The following is a 21940-nucleotide window of genomic DNA, read 5'->3' on the forward strand; positions in this document are numbered from 1 at the left end:
AATGCTAAATGAGAGGTATAAAACGCATCAACAAACCTGAAAAGACCATGCTGTACAAACATTACTCGTCAAGATCAAACAACTCCCTCACCAACAACCCTCCGTTCATGCCCAACCCACTCCTCCCCATCACTCCTCACACTCTCCGTCCGCTCTCTCCGGTCATCTTCAATCTCCACTTCTCTTGTGTGAATAGTCTCAACTCTGATGTTGTTCAGCTCAACCTCATCGCCAAACTCTTCTCGCGTAGGCGTACGGTACAGACCGCGGCTCGGGGCACGAAGCCTGCTTTGCGTAGGAGACGAAGATTTGCATTCCGTTGTGACACCAGAAGGCATGAGCCGCGGTGAGGTCTGAGGGCGATGATGTGGGTTGCTGGACATGACGGTAGGGAAGACGTTGAGACTAGGCCTACGGGAGCTGCTACCACTATTGTTGCGGGAAGCGTTGGTGCTGTTGATGCTGTTGGAGTTTTGGGAATTTTCAGATATTCCTTTGATAGTTATGATCTCGGTCTTCTTTTCGTTTGTTCCTTCTCCGTAGGTCATCTTGCTATTCCGTCTTTGGTCGGATCTTGTGCCGCTTCTTGAGCCGATCGTGCCGTTACCGTAACCGCTGTGCGGGTCTGTAGTCACTGTCTGCTTGTCTTTCGATGTGACCCAGTGTAGGACTATTACGCAGAACAAGATATCGGCGTTGCAGCACATAAGGCAGATCCAACCTGGTTCACCCTTTAATACCATGAGTATGGTCAGGTTGATGACGGAGGTGGTGAGGGTAGCAAGGGAGCCGATGAGCGAGCGCTTGGCCATGCGGTGGAGCGTAGGGTTTGCGTTGTGCTTGTAAGAGTAGAGGTTTCGGACGGGAATGATGAAGAGGGCGGTCAGGTAGACCTGAATTTAGATCAGTTTCTGGTGTCGATATAAGCCAGCTGAGGAGAAGGGAATACTTACGTTGACAATGACCTCGAAAGTGATCAACGGAAGCATAGCGATCTTTTGCATACCGATTATGCACACGCCGGAGTCGTTGATGTAGGTGATTCGGAAGATGAAGTTCATAATGACAAAGACGGTGTATGGTAACAGCATGAAAAGGCAGTTGAAGAGCCACAGCTTCGTCTTCATGCGAGGCTTCATACTCCCTCGAACCACATATGCTTTCTCGACGAGGAAATAATAGATGAGAATCTTGGTAGTCATGTAACATATCAGACCTGTGCAGTGGTGAGCCTTGATTCTAAGCATTCCCATGTATCCACTGTTGTGCACTTACATAATAAGATTCCCCCTTCGCACACTTGCGGCGAGGAGTTGATACCAAAGCCATGAACCACAATCGCAGTTGCAAATACGAATAACGCCGAGTCGCAGTAGATGATGAGAATTACTGTTTTAGGCCGTCAGCGTCATATACTTTCCCAGGATGCTCGTAAGCATGTATCGTGTTGCACTTACACCACATCGCCAAAGGAAGTGCAGCCCATTTCTGAATAAACTGTGTTCGTCGCACTGTTACACGCTGTTAGAATTTCTGTTTCTTCTCGGCAGCATCGCCAAGCTACGACTTACTTATGCAAACGGAGAGTACACCAAATGTGCTGATCTGTAACATGATGCTAATAATCTCTCCAGCCCGCGGTACCAGCGCAGGTACATAGTCTTGTGCTACCATGATCGCGATGTTGTTTTGTATCTTCACCTCACAGTCGATCAAGGTATTGCAAGTTACAGTAATCCGATATGGCGCAAACAGGCAGGCATGTAAGAAATCGTATGATAACGACGAAACAGGAATGAAAGCACACGAGCCAGTTCACGAGCCTCAGCCCAGGGTACAACAGGGAGAAATAGGAAGCCCATGTACAATTGACCCTTTAACGGAGCCGCACTCAAGCAGGACAAGGCTCGAGTGTGCGCCATCGAATCTTGTACACTGACAGCCCTGGCTAGTCACGCCGCTCCTTCTATTAGGGTTGAAGGGACTTCGTCTGCGTGGTGATTAGTGCAAATTTCGGAAGTTTAATGTTAATGGCGGAAGGACGTCCGGGGGATCGTCGTGGTTCCGTTGGGGGTGAACCCAAGGCCCTATGGGAGCGCCACACACAGGCCAGACGACCAGTTCAGCGGATGGTTGATTAGCTTCGTTCATGCGCCTTTCTCAAGATCTTGATGCGAGTTTATTCTTGTAGCGTGTGGCTAATTAGTGGGCTCATGGTCATCATGAGATAAGAATGAAGAGGGGCAAGCAGAAACTGACATAGATGTTGACAATTAAGTCGTCAGATAGCAACAAGACTTGATACAATCATTCATACAAAACGAAGAATACGCCAACAAGGTCAACGCACGACTAGCCCTCTATCTGGTGCTAAGGGAAAACGTCGAATCGTCGGCTATCTCGCGTGGCTGTCGTAGATCTCAGACCATCTAGCGTTCCAGATTTCACGCAGCGGTACCCGAGCCGATTGGTCGGAGATGGTCAGGAAGATAGCTAACAGTGTCAATTAAAGGCACCAGGCATGTCGAGCATGACTAGCAGAAGAGCAGCCTCGCCAGATTTGGTGCTAGCGACCAATGTCGCGCGTCCAGAGACCTGGCTGGACAAACAGTACGCCTGAAACGTAGCGTCTGTGCTGCTACCTCGCCGAAGTGGCTGCTCTATCAGTAATGGTGCCATTTCTGGCGTAGCAGTTCTCATGCACTTCTTTAGAGTTTAAAACATCGTGGCTTGCGTTGGCATTGGTAAAGCGCGACCTTTATAGCTCTTGTTGATACTGCTCATCGTCGGCGCCATCTTTCCGAGCTTTCGAATAACTGTCATCAAGTCCCTGGGCAACCCATTCATCTTTGATCAATCTAGCAACATTTTTCCCGCTCAATGCACTTGTCTCCATAGTGCTGATAAAGCTCTCAATACCACTAGTATACCACAGGCCATCGTCGAGCTTGATCTCCTCAAATGTCACACGCGGGTATTCTCTCGGGTACGAGTACCAAAGCTTGTGATGAATCCAGCTCACGGTTCCGTTGACATTACCGTGTTCGGCTTCCTCGGGGAAGACATCTTGGCCAAGGATGTGGGAGAGGAATGTGGCGTTGACACGGAAGGGTGAGAAGATCTTGTAGATGTATTCAAATCGAATCGGAGACGACTCTGGGTTGAGGCCAGCATCGGATACGGATATACTGTAGAAGCTGGGCGAGCCGGCGCCATCCACTGGGATCTCAGCTGGCGGTAGCGTAGTAAGGACGTATTGTGGCACAGGCGTCTTTGCATCTAGATTGAATGCTTTCTGATCCAGCCTGAAAGGTGACGCAAAAAGAGTGGTATACAACTTCGTATAAGGTATCTCATCAGGGACGTGGTGTGGCGCAGGATGGATATCAAGATCTGAGTACTGAAGAGGTGCTGCGAGGACAACTTCGTCAAATACGGAGGTCTGGCCGGCAGCTGTAGTGACTTCGTAGCTGCCATCCTGTTGCTTGGAGATTCTGGCGATAGAGGTGTTGAGATGAACATTGGCGCGAGAGGCCTTCAACATATGCGCGAAGATCTGCCAATTGCCTCCTTCGATCTGCATTGCTCCATTTGTTGCCATGCATACCATCGTCTCCAAGCCGTGAATGTAGGGCAGATTCGAAGCGTAGTTGACACGAGTGCTAGCTTGGATGATCTCCTTCGAGAACGCCTCGCCAATGCCGTTTGCTTTGAGATACTGTTCTCCCGTCACTCCAGTGGCTTCCAATAACCCCACTCGCTCGACAGCGTCGCCCAAGCTCTTCCACGGAAACACTGGCTCATCATACATCTGGAAGAATCTGCCCACAGCACTCTTCATCAGCCTGTTTGTCCAAAGTGGCGCAGCACCGTATCTCCATAGCAGCTTCGCCTTGTCCCACCAAGTGTCTCCGGCCTTTGTCACGATAACAAATTCACGTCCATTCCAGATGCCCAGATCAGGCATGTCCATTTGGGCTGCGAGATCGTGCCCGGCAGCCGATAGATTGAACTCCTCCATGGCTTTCACCATTATGCGATTGCTTTGTACGAAGATGGAGCCGCCCAACTCCACTGAAATCGTTGGGTCGTTCCATGGGTTCACGGTCGTTGTGCGACCACCAATGTAATCGTTACGTTCGAAGACGGTGATGTTTGTCGGAATGCCTGCCTCGGCGGCATACTGGGCGAGATGGTACGCAGCGGATGAGCCACCTGCACCTGCACCTGCTGGGACTCAGTACCAGCATAACCATCTTCTATAAATGTGCTCTTACCTATGATAGCGACCTGTCTTGCGTGATGAGGCGGTTCACTGGCTCTGAGAGCTAGCGCGCAAGGTAGCAGCGAGGCAAGGCGCAACCATTGCACCATCATGGGCGCTCGGTTGATTGAACGGTATCGTTTCTTTATGTGGTATGGGTGAGAATTGAAGATGAAGAAGCGTTGCTACCTTCAGGTAACTTCTTAAGTCATGGTGGTATAGTAGGAAGAAGGTCTCACGTAAGAGTGCGGTGATGACGAAGACAGCCCTGGGAGCATGGATCAACCAGCGCCAGTTACCTAGGTACAAACAAGCATTTGTAGACGATGCACTTGTGCAGCACAGCAGCATGGATACCATGTTGTATATGCTCAGATCTGCTTTAAGAATCCAACAATCCACTCTCACTGAGGCGCAAGCGATGAATAGGAAGTCATAGACGCGTGTTGGGGTGCGCACTTTCACGTGCTTGAAGCCGGTCACTAGGGTGTTAAGTCCGCTCAGTATCCGAAGGCTCAAGACGCGACCAATTCATTCGACAAGACGGCAAAGCATGTTTGAGCATGAATCTGTAACAACTGTAACTTCAGCAGAAGGCGCCATGATCGTATATGCTAAATATATCGTGGAAAGATAAACACCCTTTCGCGCCATACTCCAAGGATGCTGCTAATCCAACATCACCCGTATCATAAATATCATGAAATCGTCATCGTCCCTACTGGGGCTTACCCATCTGATTACACTTCTCTGGAAATTATGATTAACTCCTCGACATTTCATATAGCGAACTTGACTGTCCGCTTCGTGGTCTCAATCTTAGTAACGGGCATGACTTCCCGTTCGACGGTGACTTCCCTTGAAGGCATATCTCTGACGCCTCTCTTCCGCCTCTCGCTACGTTTTGCTCTCGCCTCGCGAGTCTCCCGTAGCTTCCACTCTGTCAACTGTTGTCGTCGCTTCTGCGATCTAGCATATGCTAATGCTGGTGTGGGTCTAAAGCCAATCCCATTGAGCCCAGTACCATCGTCATCTGGATCAGTTGACGGATCGACCAGGTGTCCCGTGATCTCACTATCTCGCCACGTGAGAGTCGACATTGGCGGCGACGGTGATCTAGCCCGAGGGTGGGGTTGCGAAGACGATCGATTTTGCGCGCGAAGCTTTTCGTGTGTGGATATAGACGGCTGCGATTTAGTTGTTGCGGGCGACGAAACAAAACTGGTGGTTTGCGCGAAAGAAGCGATATCTGGCAACAAGCGGGGTTGCGACGACTGAGGGGTCTCTGGTATCACCCTAGAGACCTCCATCTCGGGTGTCGTAGCAATAGTATCTATATGCTTCCTATTTGTATAGCTGTTCGGTGTTTCGTTGGCTGCATATATTTCTGAGCCAGTTCCGCTGTCTGCTCTCATAGCATCGAGCTTCGGCTTCTTGCGTATTACATCGTCGGTAGGTGTGAGCGGGGACATGGGTATTTCCGAGAGCGCAGTGAGGGTCATACCTCGCAGCGTGTCTGCGACTGCATTTCGAGGGCTATCGGCGCCCGACGAAGGCGCGGGACTACCTCGTGGCGGTGTTGACGCGGGACGCAGGGCCAGAGCCGTGTTGAGCAGAGGAATAGGCGCGGGTTGATCGCGCTTGCGCTTCGGAGATGGATGCGCCAGGTGCGTAGGCATTTCGCCGATGATAGGGTGCCAGAATTACATGAGGAATACCGCTGAAGTATGTTGGTGAAGGTGACAGGAGTATTGTTGTTGTGAGTGGAAGAGCACCCAAATCCCACATGATGGCTGTTGGTTACGCGAATGTGGGGCAGACGCACAGGCCCATTGTAGGGCTGAAAGAGACCCTTGCTGGAACCACTGTAAGGCACATGATATATGCGGGCCGGCTATTGCTGTCATGTCCATATGCACGTCGAACACTGCGAGCCATTTATGGACCTAGCGGCTGCGATTCAATGTTCGCATGCATGCCTCAGAGGCACTAGCTCCGAGCTCACATAGCACGTTCCTTGCCTGCTGCTGCCTGATATGGCTGTATGAGTCTTTGCTTACATCAATCTTTATGCGCCTTCCTCATTCTTGATACATCTCTCGATGCCATCAGGCATTTCTGTGCACAATAAATGCGTCACAAGACTCTAATTAAAAGCTTCTGATCCCTCGGCCTATGCATCCTCAGGCAGCTCTATGCAGCAGAACCCGCAACGCACACGGTATTCATTTACAAGTACCCTGTGGATTCACGAAAAACACTCGGTCATTGTGGCTTCCTGCTTCGACGACATTGAAAGCGCTCCTTACCACCTACCTTTTCCCCTCCAGCAATCATGGAACAAAGATCCATCCTCGATTTCCTTAAAAAGCCAGGTTCGGCACGACCAGAGTCGTCTCGATCACAACATTCTCATCGAGATCAACCTTACCGCCGCAATAATACCAACGCTCACAAACATCACTCATCTAACCAAAAGCGACCCCCTGACCGCCGCCGCAACATGAGTCTCAAACTAGTTGCCGACGAGACCAAAGAAGCACTCCCGAATGTCCGGGCTCAGCTTCCACCGGAGTTTGATGTTGAATGGTCTTTTCTCGAAGATCTGAATCATCGAGATTCAGCTCCTCTTCCGGCGGACTTATGCCCAGCTTTAACGACACCGTGTACTATTCAAGTACTCGATATGGATTCATTCGATGCGGCAATCCAGCTAGACCCCTCTCACACCGTCAACCAGCATGTCACCAAGAAAAGGTCGGATACCAGTACTGAGAAGGTGACCCCAGTGGCAGTCCTAAACCTTGCTTCCGAGCGTTCACCCGGAGGCGGCTGGCAGAAGGGCGCCCTCGCCCAGGAGGAATGTCTGTGCTACCGCTCTTCGCTCTACCTCTCGCTCAACCGAAAACTTTACCCAATACCCCCTCTCTCTGCCATATACTCACCAAACGTGGTCATAATACGCGAATCCATGTCAAGAGGCCACAAGTTACACAGTAACACTTGTCCGCCTGGCCTGCCCGCAGTTTCCGTCATCAGCGTAGCAGCACTTCGTCAACCGGAATTATCAAACGACGGCACAGCGTTTAAAAGCCCTGGCGTAAGGTCTCACACCAAGAAGAACATTCGCCTCATACTGCGCGTTGCTGCTCGACATGGACACAGAAAGCTCGTGTTGGGCGCACTGGGCTGCGGTGTATTCGCCAATCCGCCACGAGACGTCGCAAATTGCTTTCTTGAGGTTTTTCGAGAGCCAGAATTCCAAGGAGGGTGGTGGGAGAAGGTCGTGTTTGCCGTCATGGACAACGTAAACGGACCAGATGGTGGCAAGGACGGCAAGGGAAACTTTGGTCAATTCTATCAGGTTTTACATGGACAAATTGCGTGAATAGTGGCCGACAGGGTTGGTAGGGATTTGTGTATGCATTCCCCAACTGTCTCACGACCCAGGGATCAGGCAGCGGACATTACTGCTATAGCTTCGTACAATGCTCAGAATGCATACTAAATGTATCCACCGTACTTTGTGTGGCGATAACTCTACAATATTATACGTGTATACCTTCCGGGTGTCTTTCCAGTACAAGGTACAGCTCAATAGAGACGAGCTGCTTCGTAGGTAGTGATGGATCACTCATGTTCAGAGTAGAGGCGTAGGAACGGCGACCAAGTAGCAGTAAGCCCATTAGAGCAGTTCTCCTTGAATTGTTTTGACACCTCGAGAATTAGGTTGGTATCATGATGCAGGTATATGTACAAGAACGCAAAAACGCAAAGCAATGCTCTTCTCCCTTGCCTCGAAACTGCCACGTCTATCTTGTAAACGTCTTGCTTCGTCCTGGGACTTCCTTTTGCGCCCTCGGTAGTCCCTTCGGTGCATCGGACATACCCGAGAAAGGCGCGAAGGCTGCACTCTTCTTTTTCTTGTCCTTCTTCTTCTTCTTGCCATCGCCATCTTCTGCATGCAGTACCGACTTGGCGTTTGCGTAGTCGAATGCAGGCTCGTTACCGTAGTCAAGACCAGCGGCGCGGGCAGCAGCGTCATTCTTCTTCTTTTGCTTACGTGCGGCTTTCCTAGCGGCCTTGGCATGTGCGTGATCTGCGTCTGGTGTTTCCTCGGATGCGTCTAGCATGATTTCGTCGTTGGTCATAGGGTCGAGGGCTGGCGTTGTGGTGGAGGGTTCGTCTTCTACTGCGTTTCCTCGCTTTCGCTTGCGACTACCGAGGTGCCTGACGACAAACGTGTCGGTTCGTTGGTCTTCAGCAGGTCTCTCCTCTTTCGGTACAAAAGTGTGCTGCGGTTTCTCCGCCTTTAGTGCAGCTTGTGTCATTCCGTTTGCATCAGCAAATATTTCTGCGGTAAGAGGTGGTAATGGCAGAGCGAGACCGATATCAATGGTGGGAGTTTCCCGCTGCTGTGACGGCTGGCTGGCTTTCCACAGTTGTCCCCAGAACTCAGAAGACGAAGCGCGAGTAGCTGGGACAGCAACGGTACTCTCAAGTGCTGCGGCCTCAACAGCTGGAGCTGCAGTCGCCTCTGCTACCTTCGCAGCAGCAGCATAAGACTCAGCCCTTTCCGCTTTTTGCATGTCGGCAATCGTCTGAAGCACGCTATGCAACTCCGGTCCCCCAACGCCCTCCTCCTTAGCCTTTGCGATCACAGCTACGAGCTCGTCCGCATGGGCTCGAATGATGTGCGACACGTGTTGGATAGCGTTGAAGAGAGCAGCCTTATCCGCAGGTATCGCACGAGCTACAGAGAACACGGCGTGGTTGGGCATGATGAAAAGCGGGCTTTCGTCTTCCTTCCGACTGAGGTCGTCTCTCCACCTATGCACAGCTCGGAAGACTGAAAACTGCTGTGGGGTAAACTGCACAGGTGTCCGTGAGACGAGTTTGTACCAACCAGCTGCTCCAAGACCCATCTCCATATCGTAAACAGGGTGTTCGTATCGCTGTAACGCCGTCTCTTTCGATTTTTGCAGTACGTCCTGAACCTTGTTTTTCTCGGGGTTAGAGAAGTCAGACTTCTCAACTAATTCGTTCCGCATGTTGTCGTATACATAAAGGAGGAAATGGGTGTCGGCGCGTGCGTATTCGAACAGTTCCTTGCTGAGCGGCCTAGTGCGCCAATCTGCCAGTTGGTACTGTTTCTGGGCTGTGAACTGAACATGCCTCTCAAGCAGGTAAGCCAGACTCGCACCAGGATAGCCAAGAGCTCGAGCAGCGTGGTACGTGTCAAAGAGGCCAACGACATAAAGCCCAAGGTCTCGTTGAAGCCAGACGATGTCCATGTATGCACCGTGTAGAACCTTCAAGATATTGGGATCGGCGAACACCTCGTTCAGGCACTCGAGCTTCCGCCGCCAGGGCTTCAGTGTGTCGACTATCCAGTCCTTGTCGCGCGTACTTATTTGCATTAGCGAAACCATGCCGATGTAGGAGCGGTTGTCGTGGTGTTCCAGGTCAATAGCGATTTCCTTTGCGGTCTTCAGCTCTGAGAGCATAGTAGCTAGTGCTTCAGGGGTATCGACCAAAGTTGCAGTGGTAGATTCGAAGGGTGGGTATTGCTGCGGCTCGGAGTACTCGTATACGGTCGAAGGATATTCGTAGGTTTCGATCTCGGTCTGGTACGGGTGAGGGTATCTGGGAAAGGTAAGCTTGCGGTGCTAACATAGCATATCTGTCATACTGTTCCCGTCCGCGTCTGTCTTTGAAAGTTTCCAAACATTTCTCGAGCGGTATCTTCGCGTGCGGCTTCGCTGTGACCAAAGGGCGGAAGCCGCCAGACTCGTAATTGGCGGGCAAATGCTCAAATTTAAGCTGGGGCTTTGCGATAATCTTTTTGTCGGCGATGTTTGGGCGCGGCTTCGCGGTTGTCTGCAAGTGAATCAGATGACGCGCCCCCCTTTCAGTATGTGTATTCCTCACCTGCTCGGTCGCGGGACTCAGTCGCTTGACAACACCCGTGTACTCATCGAGACTGGTGTCGGCCTTCTCAAGCAAGCTGTCGATGACATCAACAACCCCCCTCCAATTGGCGTCTATGGCTTCGACGTCGGGTAGCTTGGGACCTACAGCGTCCGAACTCGCAGCAGCATTCTCGAGAAGTCGCTGCGCAAGGTGAAGGAGGCGCGCATTCTGAGCATCCAGCTGTGTGCCAGCTTCGGGGTTGAGCGACCGTTGAAAGGAAATGTCTGCTGCGCCTATTAGGGAGGCAGACTTGGTGGTCGACTTCAGGGCAGCCGAGATCTCTGTCTGAAGCGTTTTGAAGGAATCCATGGCGTGTCTATTGTGCGCTCATCCTCTTAAAAAACGCTCGATGACGTGGTCTACGGTGGCGTCTCGCTTCGATGTCGTAGGTCGTGTTGGGGTGGAGAGGGAGCGCGTGTCGCAAATGTTTAGAAAGAAACCTTCAATGATTTCCACGTTAGCGCGCTTTCCCTATCGATAGCCGCAGCCGCGCACCTTCACCCGCCGCCTCCGTCATGCTGATCAAGGCCGTCACTTAACCAACATTTCACCAACATGTCGGCTTCTTTAGCCCCCGAATGCAACGAAGTCAAGGAGTGAGCGCCAATGTTATCTAGTATTGCTAGTACAACTAACTGATACATCCAAGACGATACGACAACTGCTTCCTCAAGTGGTACAGTGAGAGTAAGCAATAGTGCATAATCTGGGCATTTATGACTCCTGACAAAATCTAGAGTTTCTGCGAGGCACTGCCACGACCGACGAATGCAAGCCGATATTCGAGCAGTACGAGAAATGTCTTTCGGTCAGGCACTTTGCCCTAAAGGCTCTGCCCTTGAAGCTGGCTAACCCAGCAAACAGAGGGCTTTGAATGAACGTGGCATCGACAAGATGCTAAAGGAAGTGCGAGACGACAACAAAGAAAATGATGCTGAGCACATGAAGCCTGTAGGCACGGTCTTCCCTATGCGATGCCACTGAAACTAACTGCATACAGAACCGATGAACAACGAGGCTTGCCATAGTTATTCCATAGAACCACAGACGTGTTTGCACTTCACACTCCTCTCAAGTGAGTTCCCTACTCTTCTCTCTTAGTGCAGTGGAACAATGCATAACGACAACAGCTTATTGAAGTTGCAGAACTTGGACTTGGCGTATACACCGTACCATTCGGACACGACCTTTGTCAAAAAATATGTATTTTGAGCGCGTAAGACATAGTCCCGAACGTTCGTGAGGTTTACCCCGTTCAACGGCGCACCAAAGAATGTTGATCGGGCCGCTGCATATATCTGCGCTAGACCCCTAGATGACGTCGACAATCGGGATCCATGTATTTCGGAAAACAATCCTATCTTCTCTCCACCAAATCCACTTTGAAAGTCCCCACAACTATATAAACTCCTCTCCCCCACTTCCTCGGTTCGATGGTCAACTATCTCTCCGTTCCTGAATCAAGCATGGCAACCAAGGTTGGTCTCGGCGTTCCAATGCCGCTTCTCGCTCCTGCGACTGCTACATGGGCTTTTCCCTTTGCGGCATACTACATTTTCCTCCAGAACCGCATTGCTTACCACCGCATCACCTCAAAGACGTAGGGAGCTCATATCAGTTAGCCAATAGCATTCTGCTGACGCTGACGATAGTTTCATGGGTGACAAGTCGGATGATTCGAAAGGCGTCACAGATCCCCTATATGTGGCCACGCGTGCGCAGCTGAACTTTGCCGAGAACGTGCCATTGGTATTGGGAGTGGCGCTCCTCGCTGAGCTCAACGGAGCCAACAGGTAAGCGCACTGCGTCGAGACAAGACAACGCGTCTAAGTTGCTACATCAGGACCTACATCAATTACGCGCTTGGTACTCTCCTTGCCCTCCGTATCAGTCACGCAGAGCTTGGCTTGATGATCAAGGGTTCTACGGCTCCCGGAAGGATTGTTGGTTACTACGGCACTCAGGCTGTACTTGCAGGTATTGCTGGATACGCGACGTACTTGATCGCGGATTTCTGGATGATTTGATAGATGACTTTCATGCTTTGAGATAACTAGCAGCAGGTTTAGCAAAAGAGCTCGACCTAGGTAGTTATTATGAAACTATTTTTACCCAGAGTGAATACCCTTGAACCATGCATGTGCGTAAATAAACAAAGGTTGAGCTTCGAAGTTACATGTGAAATGAGGCGCATTACGTAGCAACTGTGGCGCCAAGGCATCGAGCAGGTGGATAGCTGCCGCGATCTCCAATCCCCACCAATTCTTAGAACATACGTTATTCATACAACCAGCTTCGGCAAACACGTGTCCGCCCTTCCGAACCTTAGAATCTCTTACTTCTCGCTATCTACAGCCTCGATACTCGAATTCTCTGGCGGCGCAATGGAGGCAGCGTCTGCGCGCATGGCCACCCGGGATCGGTACGGCGCATTCGGGGAGGCGCCCAGTTCACCACTGCAGCGCTACATATGTATGCACAAGGCCGTTCCTCGGGTACGAACCAAAACTGATATAGTATGGAACAGTACAAGCTTGCGATCCGCAGAACTTCGAGCCCAACCTGGCCTTGAACCTCGAGATCTCCGACTTGATCAATAGCAAGAAAGGCTCAGCGTAGGGTCATGCCACTCTTCCGCTATACACTCGAGGCTAACGATGTCCCAGGCCTCGAGAAGCAGCTGTTACCATCGTGCACTACGTCAACCACCGCAATCAGAACGTTGCCCTCCTCGCGCTCAATGTACGCCCACACTGCCCCACCTTGTACTTCGCATAGCTCACCCTTGGATAGCTCCTGGACATATGTGTCAAGAATTGCGGCTACCCCTTCCACCTCCAAATAAGCACAAAGGAATTCCTCAATGAGCTTGTCCGCCGATTCCCCGAACGTCCGCCTGTGCATTCGACGCGTGTACAAAACAAGATTCTCGAGCTGATAGAAGAATGGCGGCAAACCATATGTCAGACGTCGCGGTACAAAGACGACCTAGGGTTCATAAGAGACATGCATAGGCTGCTGAGTTACAAGGGCTACATCTTTCCTGAAGTACGCAAGGAAGATGCGGCAGTCCTAAACCCCAGCGACGTATGTACATGGTGGTCTGGCGGTTCAAGTATACTGCTAACATGGCGCAGAATCTCCGCTCGGCAGAAGAAATGGCCGAAGAGGAACGAGAGGCACAATCTGCGAAACTCCAGGAATTGATCCGTCGCGGTGGGCCTGCGGACCTGCAAGAAGCGAACAAGCTCATGAAAGTAATGGCTGGGTACGATACCAGGAACAAGACCGATTGGCGCGCAAAGGCTGCTGAAGAAGTTGGAAGAATACAGCAAAAGGCAAAGATACTGGAGGAGATGCTGCAGGGCTACAAACCGGGCGATCAGATCAAAGAGGGCGATGTCTTTGAGGCATGTCAAATGAGGTGTCAATATGGTGACATTAGCTAACTGGACGACAGGAACTTGCGAATGCCCTCCAAAGCGCCCAACCAAAGATCCAGAAGATGTGCGAAGAAGATTCCGAAGACCACGAAGCCGTAGCAAAGCTGTTCGAAATCAACGACAGCATACACCGAACAATAGAGAGATACAAGCTCTTCAAGAAGGGTGACATAGAAGCCGCAAATAACATACCCCAAGGCACGCTTGGCCGCAGTGGTGCTGGCGTTTCCCAGGGTCCAAACAACACATTGAACTTGATCGACTTTGGAGACCCAGAGCCCGTGTCTCAGACAGCAGGATCGTCACAGGCACCTCAACAGCCAGCAGCCGCAGGCAATGCTCTTGAAGATGATCTTCTAGGACTGTCGTTGAGTGGAGATACCTACGGACAGCAGGGTAGCATCTCTTTGGGAGGTTCGAATGGCTCAGGTACGTTGCTTGTTGTTGCAACGAGCATTCATCAGCTGACGTTTTTTAGTCCTAGGCATGTCCGGAATGGCAGTGCCACAATCGCAAAAGGCATCAAACCAGGCCATCACCGATCTCTTCTCAGCAGGACCGAAGCCAACACAATCCCAAATCACGTCACCCACTCCGTCTACCTTTTCACCGCCTCCAATACAGCCAGCGCGCACACCGGATCCTTTCGCTGCTCTTACATCCACACCACGCCAAGGCTCACCTTTCCAATACCAACAGTCGGTCAAGCCCCCACCGGTGGCATCTGGTGCTGTTGATCTACTGGGTGGTGGCATGCCTGCGCCGTCAACCAATTTGACACAAAGCAGCGCTACTGCTGATGACGACGACGAGTGGAACTTTGCTTCAGCTGTGCCAGATACTTCCAAGGAGATAACTGTCACCAACACGAGCATCAATGTTCTCTTCAACATCTCGAGAGAATCGGACACTACCTTGCTGATCCAATCACGGGTATCGAACAACACACCGCTACCAATCTCTGGTCTGACACTGCAGGTTGCTGCATCAAAGGTAGGCAGTGCAATGTGATGATATTGAAGTCATTAGTTAACAACAACCAGGGCGCCCAACTGCAATTGGAGCCACAATCTGGCGTCAACCTCGGACCACATCAGAAGTTCGGAATTACTCAGAACATCCGCGTGAACAACGTGCAAAGAGGGTCGGGGAACAACGTCAAAATGAGGTGGAAGGCTACATATTCCCTTGGTGGACAGCAGAAGAACGAGATGGGAGAAATCCCGAGCCTCGGTGTTTCATAGCATCCGCAACACGGAAACCGTGGTCGTCGACCTATAAAGAACATGAATCAAGCATTTTCCGTACCCCAAAGATGAATTGCTCTTATAAAAGCTTGTTACTCAGCTAAGCGGCCTTGACGCCATCGCCATTCGCTCATAGAAGCAAGCGCAACGTCATCGGACTAGCGCGTCTTATCGATTACGATGTTCAATAATTGTTATTCCACAATCTTGCCCCTCTCTGCGACTCACGCCCAACTTAGGACCTGCAAATCGCCTCTCTCTTACATACAGACATATTATTCGACATGGTGCGCCACAAGAAAGACTTCAAGGGCAACAACAAGTTCAAAAATCCCGCGAAAGCACGCGGTCCTCCCCGCCCCCGCCGCGCATCGGATGCAGATGAGAACGATGGCGACAACCCGAGGCCTGCGAAACCAGAGTTTAAAGCCGCATGCTGGGACCTCGGACACTGCGATGCCAAGCGCTGTTCTGGAAAGAGGCTCATGCGCCTGGGCATGATGCGCGAGCTTCACGTTGGACAGAAGTTTGCAGGTGTCGTGGTTAGCCCGAAGGCAAAGAAGATACTTAGTCGCGAAGACAAGGACTTGATGGAACAATATGGCGCTGCAGTTGTGGAAGCCAGCTGGAAGAGGATAGACGAAGTCCCGTTCGGCAGGATAGGTGGCAAGTGCGAACGTCTACTTCCGTACCTCGTTGCTGCAAACCCAACAAACTACGGTCGACCATGGCGGCTAAACTGCGTCGAAGCTCTTGCCGCTTGCTACTATATCACTGGGCATCCCGAATGGGCCGAATCAATTCTGTCGACTTTCTCATACGGCCAGGCGTTCTTGGACATCAACGCTGCGCTGCTCAAGCGTTACATGGCATGCGAGAATGAAGAGCAAATCAAAAAGGCCGAGGAAGTCTGGCTGGAGAAGATTGAGCGCGAATACAACACGAGCCGAGAAGAGAAAGAGGATGGCGTTGAAGAGGATGTTTGGGCTGGCGGAAACATGAACCGAAGGGTCATCGATGAATCAGATGATGACGATGATGATGAGAATGATGAGGGTGATGAGGATGAAGAAGACGAAATCGACCCGCGAAACCCTTACAATATCCCAGAGTCCTCAGACGATGAGGAGGAGATGGCAGAGCTAAGGCGCCGTGTCCTGGCATCGAAGCCCTTCACCAACCCCACGCCAAAAGATGCAGAGGAAGAAGAAGACGAGGATGACAAGAAGATACCCGAACGTATACCTCGAACTGAACCTGCGCCAGGAAATGCCAAGGCAGGCGAGGAGGATGACAGCGAGCCTGCAGAAGGTGATGTCGACGACGATGAGTTTGACAGCTTCATGGCTGCACAGCCCACAACAGATCGTACAGGGATAGGAAGCAAGCAAAGATCAAAGGCTATGGATAACAAGTACAAGGCCACTTTTTCGAGTGGCAGTGTGAAAGCACCCAGTGGGCGAGGCTACCAATGATCACCAATGTAGTTCCTGTAGCAATGAGAGAGCAGAATCACAATCTGGGGACTCCTGTCAGATTGACTGAGCCCATTGCAACCGCTCAAGAACCAAGTTGTTGACCAATGATTATGCTCTGTCCGTTTCGAGACTAGTGTATGGAAGTAGCCGAAGGCGATCGTGTTCGTGCGACAAACTGCATTCGCGAAACACCACTCTAAACATCGTGGTTTGACCATGTAATGCGCGACCGATAGACTTTGCACGCAAATAATCAGGAGTTTCGCTGTCTTACAGATGAGCCTTTGCTGCCAGCCTCGACTGACCAACCGAGAACAACGTGGAAGCAATTACCTGTATGGCTGCACGCAGCGCAGCGCAAGAGAACAAGAAACAAGAGGCCTCTTGATGACATAAGCTTTCTGTGTGAGCCAGGCATCCCATCATTTTGTCAGATTGTTCCATAAATACAAACCTTCAGAAAGCTCAGACTACCCGACCATTGATAGAACAGTCTCGCCATGCGTCGATGTGTCTCGTAGGTCATTAGGGCTAAGCTTTCCGGCAAATCCGTCCCAGATGGGCAAACCAAACGTTCTGCCTGACGTTTGAAACCGAATTCGCAAAGAAGCATCACCGTTACTCAAGCAATTTCTTGGCCGACACCATACCTGTAAGGACAACGGTCTCGTCAACTGGTTCTAACGAATCAAGCAAGTCACGGCAGGTTTTATGTGGACCTCTCAATCCGAAGGGGTCGAGTATGCCTGATTGCTATGGAACTGTTCGCTCCGGGACATCTCGCCATCAAGTCCTGGAGCACGACTCGAAACCCCATTGACCGGATCATGGCTCGCCGGGCTAGAAACCGAAGTCATGGTACGGAGACACAGAGTCTTCATATTAAGCCACTGTGCCACGATTTGTTGTTCGAGTACCTCTCTGCCGCAGCAAGTCTGGTCAGTTGCTCCGCCGTTCTCTCGCTCTTCTCTTATTAATTTTTCTTTTCTATCTTCTTATTTAATATTTCTTCAAAGCCCAGGTGGCTTTTATTATTACAAACATGACGTCCGGTACTGTCTCCTCGCTTGTTCTCCTGCTTTTGAGCTGTACACAGGTGTTGGCTCAAAACGCAAACACACAGCAGGTGTCTTTTAACCAAGTCCTTAATGTCAATGGCGATGTAAGTAAACTATCTCCAGCAGATCCTCTCATCGACTTTAAACTGACAAACGTAGATGCAACTCAACTCTTTTCAATTTCCTGACCGCTCAAAGGTTGAGACATTCTCCCAGAAGCAACAGCAGATAATTGTTAATCAACAAACACCCGCCATTCCCGCAAACCAAGTCACGGGAACTACTGGTCAACCCTTCGTCGCTGTCTCGCCGCAATCGATGACTATCAGCACGAACGGCGCTACAGATCTCGTTGGTGGCCAAATCGAGATGGCCATGACGATGCAGAACTTGCAGGCAGTTGCTGTCCAACCCGACAACACATACGTTGCTATGCTGTCGCCTGACCGTCAATCCTGGATGATTCAGGAGACTATGAGGAGTGTCAACACTACTGATATGACGGTCCGCATGGTCAAGCGCACTCAGATGGACGGCGAGTACATGGTTGTTGGTCGTCAGACCGTCGAGACCAACACTCTGGTCACTCCTTTCGGCAGTGACGGCAGCACATCCGTCGCTATTCAAGGTACTGGTCTACAAGAGAACGAGTTCCAGGATGGCTTCAGGATGTCGACTCGCGCTACTCAGCCCATGACTATGAACGTCGACGTCAAGGATGGCGTCGACTCGAGCATGTTGGCTGCTCTCCAGGGTCAGGCCCCAGTCAACGACTACCGTTACTCAGTTGTCTCCAACCTGGCTGCTGTCACCCCTGATCTAAACCAGCAAGTCACTGTTGTCCAGATGCCCAGTAAGTCTACCCATGTCTCAGTCATATAGATAGCTGACAAACGTCTAGTCAATGCTATCCGTATCCAGAAGATGATGCAAGCCATGGGCGTCCCCCCCACCGGCCAAGTCGCTATTGCCGTCGCTCAGCGTGGTGTTCTCCAGAACCCCGGAGGCGCAACAGGAAACCTTGGTGGAGCCGCTACCCAACGTCGTGGTCTTAGCCGTGGTGAATTCAGACGCCAGATCCAGCAGGGCCAGCAGCAGGGCCAGCAGCAAGGCACACCTACCAATGGCAACAACCCCGTGGCGACTCAGCTCCTTCTTGCACCTACCTTTACCCCCATTCAGGCTAACGCCGTTCTTGACCAAGCCAACATGCGCATTGCTGTTCCTGTCCGCCAGATTGATGGAGAGTACATCCTCACTATGCAAGTCATGGGCGGTGCGCAACCCGCACAAGCCGCTCAGCCTCCTCAGCCTGCTCAACCTGCTCAACCAGCCGCTGGTGAGGGTCAAACACCCACTGCTGCTGAGCCTGCCGCTCAATCTAGCTTGACACCCACTGGTGAAGCACCTGCATCGAGCGCCAGCGCAGCGGCCGGTGAGAAGAAGCCCGCAGCCGAAGGCGAGAAGCCAGCGGCCGAGGGTGAGAAGAGACCCACCATGGAAGGTGCTGCCGCCAACAGCACCGAGGCCAAACCCGAGCGCCGCCAGGAAAACAAGGACTCAGGCAAGGACAAGTACGGCCTCGACAAGGCGCCTCAAGGAGCTGTCATCATGACTATGAAGGAGATCGATACCATGGCTAACATGGTCACATGGGGTGGTCAAGTCGCCATTACTAAGATGATGAGCGAGTACGTCAAGGAGCAGACTGGCAAAGACATGGCACCTATTAACAACGGTACTGAGACTGCCGAGGCTGGTGCCAAGATTGTCGTCTAAGCCAGGTCGAATGAATGGATGGTAATGTGTATAGGGATAGGTCGTATGCATTTCATATGCATAGGAGGAAAAGTGGCTGTTAATAGGATCGTTAGGCAGGGCTTGATGCTCTGCCTTCCGCACTCTTGAGTACGTTTATTAGCTGTATATAAAATTGATTGGTGAGAACTATACCTCGTCTTTCCGCACAGCCCTGGTTTGTCTGTCGTGAAAGTTCTTCATGTCGGGCGGTATCTACCTTTCACGTTCGTAGCCCAGGTCTCTTTGTCTCCACTTCAGCGTCGTGTTGTTCATGAAGACTTGACGAGTACTGCGCCGTCTTGGTAGCAGGCTCTTCACTGTGGTATACAATGCATGTGGATCGTGAGCAGGAGTCACACCCGAGAGGTACCATATCGCTTGCTTGATGATTGCGAAATCTTTCGGAGCCATTTCAGCTTTCTCCAGCGTTTTCATTATCGTCATCATCATCATCATGTGGTTTTGGTTTTTGTATCTTGCCTTGCGTGCTGATCAGCTACGTAAGCTGTCTTTCCCTGCCGACAGGCGAGAGTTGTTCTGACTCTTTTCCATTCAGACACATTCACTTCTTTTCCTCTGCCTCCCTTTCCTTTCTCCGCTGTGCAACGTCCCAGTTGTAAACCCGTGCGAATGCGACTTCGAGTGTCTATGGCCCTGTCAGTATTACACCTCAGCCTACTGCATGGAGTATGCATACCGTAATCTGCTCACGTAGGAAGTCCAAATCCTCTTCGCATGTACTCAAACTTTGTTTCGCGGTCGACAGCTTCGATTGCAGCAGTTCTTCGGCTTCGGGTATGGGGTATGCGAGCATAACATTGGCGCCGAGCCAGAGGTAGACTTCGTCGGTGGGAGGCACTTCAGCTTTGGCGTAGAGTGTATCGTTCAGTTCGAAGGTAGTTTCGAGGGGCTCCGCATCGTCTTTCCGTGACTTGAGGAACCGCACAGTCTCTAACGTCTTTTGAATATCGGGGATCTTGTCCTTGAGGCCTGCAGCTCGCCGTTGAGTGTTTTGCTGCATGAACTGGTACTTCCTGGGAAGGCACGTTAGGCGTTGCTGTTCTTATGGGTGTGACCAGTTGGGTGAGACATACGAGATCATCTCCTTGAAGTTGTTGATGGTCTTCTCGACATCTGCGCGGTCTGTGACATAGTCCTCAACCTGTCCATGTTAGACGCAATCCTCCAAGATGACCAATGGACTTCGCACCCGATCTATAAAGGGCGCAACGGGAATACCGCGAGGGTTCGCTGGGGGTATGTCAGAGAAATGTCTGGACTCTGGTGGTGTTGGGGGATGTACTCTCGGGACCGCTGTTGCAATGTCAGATCTATTCGCCAGGACTGACACATTACTCACCTCGCGCCTTTGGCTACATCAGCCATTGTATTTGGATTTGTATATTTCGACGTCGTTCGCGTTGTTCGCGTTCAGTCAAGGTTTCGCGTCTCGGAGAAAATGCCCCGCAATGTCCGTTCTTGGCGGAAGAGCTTCATCCTCCCACGTCCTCCGCCTCTCGAGACTCCAAACCCTTTCCGCTCCACCCCGCCATTCACTGTCTTCCGCTGTGCCGCCCGATCTAGCTAGCTAGCTTATGCACAGAGACCAACAGGAATGGCTGCCGTACCCGTCTTTGGCCGAGATACCAACCGATCTGGCTAAAAATATATGATCTCACCATCCAGCATCTTGCATGCCATGACCCTGTTGTATACCTGGTACACTACGAAAAGCTACGCGGGAAGTACCTTGATAGCATGAGCATCAAGATTACATACAAAAAGATTCCGTCGTCCTGGGACTCGATGGGATAACACGGGCCCCCCGACCCGCTAGCTAACCGACACGATGATGAGGTCGTTATCCATCCAACACGGCAGCTCGATCGCCTCCAGTACACTCAAAATCGAGGTAACTGCCACGTTTGTGGCTGGACCTATACAGTACGTACTTCAAACACTGGAAAACCCTGCCTGTATCGCATATGCGGACAGCAAAAAGTCTAGTGCAACGGGCGGCGGCCATGCTTTCCGCCCTATGGAGACGGCAATCTGCAGCCCTGGTCTCCCCATCGAGGAACTATTGAAAACTACTGCAAGGCTAACATAAGGTAAGATGCAGGCGTCAATGCCTGTGAACTGCTCAGCCAGGTAAGAACCGAACCAATCGTTCCCCGGACCGCCAACTCCATGACGGACCATCAGCCTACTGTATCGATACAAGCCACAAACTTAATCATCGTAAAGAAAATATGAGCCGTATTACGCTCAAGGCCGCGATCAGCGGTTGCAGCCGCCACTGTTGAGTGCACTTCAGGCATAGTTGCTTGCGGCTTTGCAGGATGCACGTTCGGGCCTCCTCACTATTCTCCGAGCATATCATCTTTGAGAATCCTCGCCGACCAAGCTTCCCAGCCAGCGCATTGAACTTCGCACTCGTACTCGGAGGGCCCAAATCGTCTGTCTCCGAATGGTTCCATTCGTTCAACGAGGACCTGCAGATCCTTAATTGCTCACATTTCGACTTGAACACGAACGGAAGACATCGGATCATACGAGGATCGACCCCAAACGCGGTCCACAGCCTAGGAACCTTTAGGCTTCGCAACATCAGATCTAGCTCGTCTCGTTAAGACTGAGGATTGCACTTATGCTTCATGCATCAGGGTCACATCCC

At 51.3% G+C, this 21940-nt stretch overlaps 10 protein-coding genes across 10 annotated transcripts; 5 read left to right on the plus strand and 5 right to left on the minus strand.

Annotated features, from left to right (window-relative positions):
* Positions 1-74: 74 nt before the first annotated feature.
* On the minus strand, positions 75-1674 carry J4E82_000865 (uncharacterized protein; the record flags this gene model as incomplete). Its single annotated transcript, XM_051727185.1, has 5 exons — positions 75-893; positions 954-1216; positions 1276-1389; positions 1458-1511; positions 1572-1674. 5 exons carry the CDS (start codon positions 1672-1674, stop codon positions 75-77), a joined length of 1353 nt encoding a protein of 450 aa, XP_051592992.1.
* A 1084-nt stretch (positions 1675-2758) lies between these two features.
* J4E82_000866 (uncharacterized protein) lies at positions 2759-4377 on the minus strand (the record flags this gene model as incomplete). Its single annotated transcript, XM_051727186.1, has 2 exons — positions 2759-4227; positions 4278-4377. 2 exons carry the CDS (start codon positions 4375-4377, stop codon positions 2759-2761), a joined length of 1569 nt encoding a protein of 522 aa, XP_051592993.1.
* Positions 4378-5043: 666 nt separating this feature from the next.
* On the minus strand, positions 5044-5943 carry J4E82_000867 (uncharacterized protein; the record flags this gene model as incomplete). The annotated part of the gene is made up of 1 exon (XM_051727187.1): positions 5044-5943. The coding sequence occupies one exon, from the start codon at positions 5941-5943 to the stop codon at positions 5044-5046; it is 900 nt and encodes a 299-aa protein (XP_051592994.1).
* Positions 5944-6767: 824 nt separating this feature from the next.
* Positions 6768-7652, plus strand: J4E82_000868 (uncharacterized protein; the record flags this gene model as incomplete). The annotated part of the gene is made up of 1 exon (XM_051727188.1): positions 6768-7652. The coding sequence occupies one exon, from the start codon at positions 6768-6770 to the stop codon at positions 7650-7652; it is 885 nt and encodes a 294-aa protein (XP_051592995.1).
* Positions 7653-8076: 424 nt separating this feature from the next.
* On the minus strand, positions 8077-10546 carry J4E82_000869 (uncharacterized protein; the record flags this gene model as incomplete). Its single annotated transcript, XM_051727189.1, has 3 exons — positions 8077-9910; positions 9957-10144; positions 10196-10546. 3 exons carry the CDS (start codon positions 10544-10546, stop codon positions 8077-8079), a joined length of 2373 nt encoding a protein of 790 aa, XP_051592996.1.
* Positions 10547-11670: 1124 nt separating this feature from the next.
* J4E82_000870 (uncharacterized protein) lies at positions 11671-12264 on the plus strand (the record flags this gene model as incomplete). Its single annotated transcript, XM_051727190.1, has 3 exons — positions 11671-11837; positions 11890-12030; positions 12081-12264. The coding sequence occupies 3 exons, from the start codon at positions 11671-11673 to the stop codon at positions 12262-12264; spliced, it is 492 nt and encodes a 163-aa protein (XP_051592997.1).
* Positions 12265-12621: 357 nt separating this feature from the next.
* Positions 12622-14924, plus strand: J4E82_000871 (uncharacterized protein; the record flags this gene model as incomplete). Its single annotated transcript, XM_051727191.1, has 8 exons — positions 12622-12709; positions 12765-12852; positions 12904-12979; positions 13031-13324; positions 13375-13647; positions 13698-14109; positions 14159-14673; positions 14724-14924. The coding sequence occupies 8 exons, from the start codon at positions 12622-12624 to the stop codon at positions 14922-14924; spliced, it is 1947 nt and encodes a 648-aa protein (XP_051592998.1).
* Positions 14925-15211: 287 nt separating this feature from the next.
* On the plus strand, positions 15212-16402 carry J4E82_000872 (uncharacterized protein; the record flags this gene model as incomplete). The annotated part of the gene is made up of 1 exon (XM_051727192.1): positions 15212-16402. One exon carries the CDS (start codon positions 15212-15214, stop codon positions 16400-16402), a length of 1191 nt encoding a protein of 396 aa, XP_051592999.1.
* A 1045-nt stretch (positions 16403-17447) lies between these two features.
* Positions 17448-19242, plus strand: J4E82_000873 (uncharacterized protein; the record flags this gene model as incomplete). The annotated part of the gene is made up of 3 exons (XM_051727193.1): positions 17448-17567; positions 17623-18316; positions 18365-19242. The coding sequence occupies 3 exons, from the start codon at positions 17448-17450 to the stop codon at positions 19240-19242; spliced, it is 1692 nt and encodes a 563-aa protein (XP_051593000.1).
* Positions 19243-19825: 583 nt separating this feature from the next.
* PRF1 (peptide chain release factor 1) lies at positions 19826-20649 on the minus strand (the record flags this gene model as incomplete). The annotated part of the gene is made up of 6 exons (XM_051727194.1): positions 19826-19909; positions 19961-20297; positions 20358-20425; positions 20474-20514; positions 20567-20577; positions 20624-20649. 6 exons carry the CDS (start codon positions 20647-20649, stop codon positions 19826-19828), a joined length of 567 nt encoding a protein of 188 aa, XP_051593001.1.
* Between the last annotated feature and the right edge of the window lie 1291 nt (positions 20650-21940).

The sequence above is a fragment of the Alternaria postmessia genome (assembly GCF_024291825.1).
Source record: "Alternaria postmessia strain BMP 2775 chromosome Unknown scaffold_3, whole genome shotgun sequence".
Lineage (NCBI taxonomy): Eukaryota > Fungi > Ascomycota > Dothideomycetes > Pleosporales > Pleosporaceae > Alternaria > Alternaria postmessia.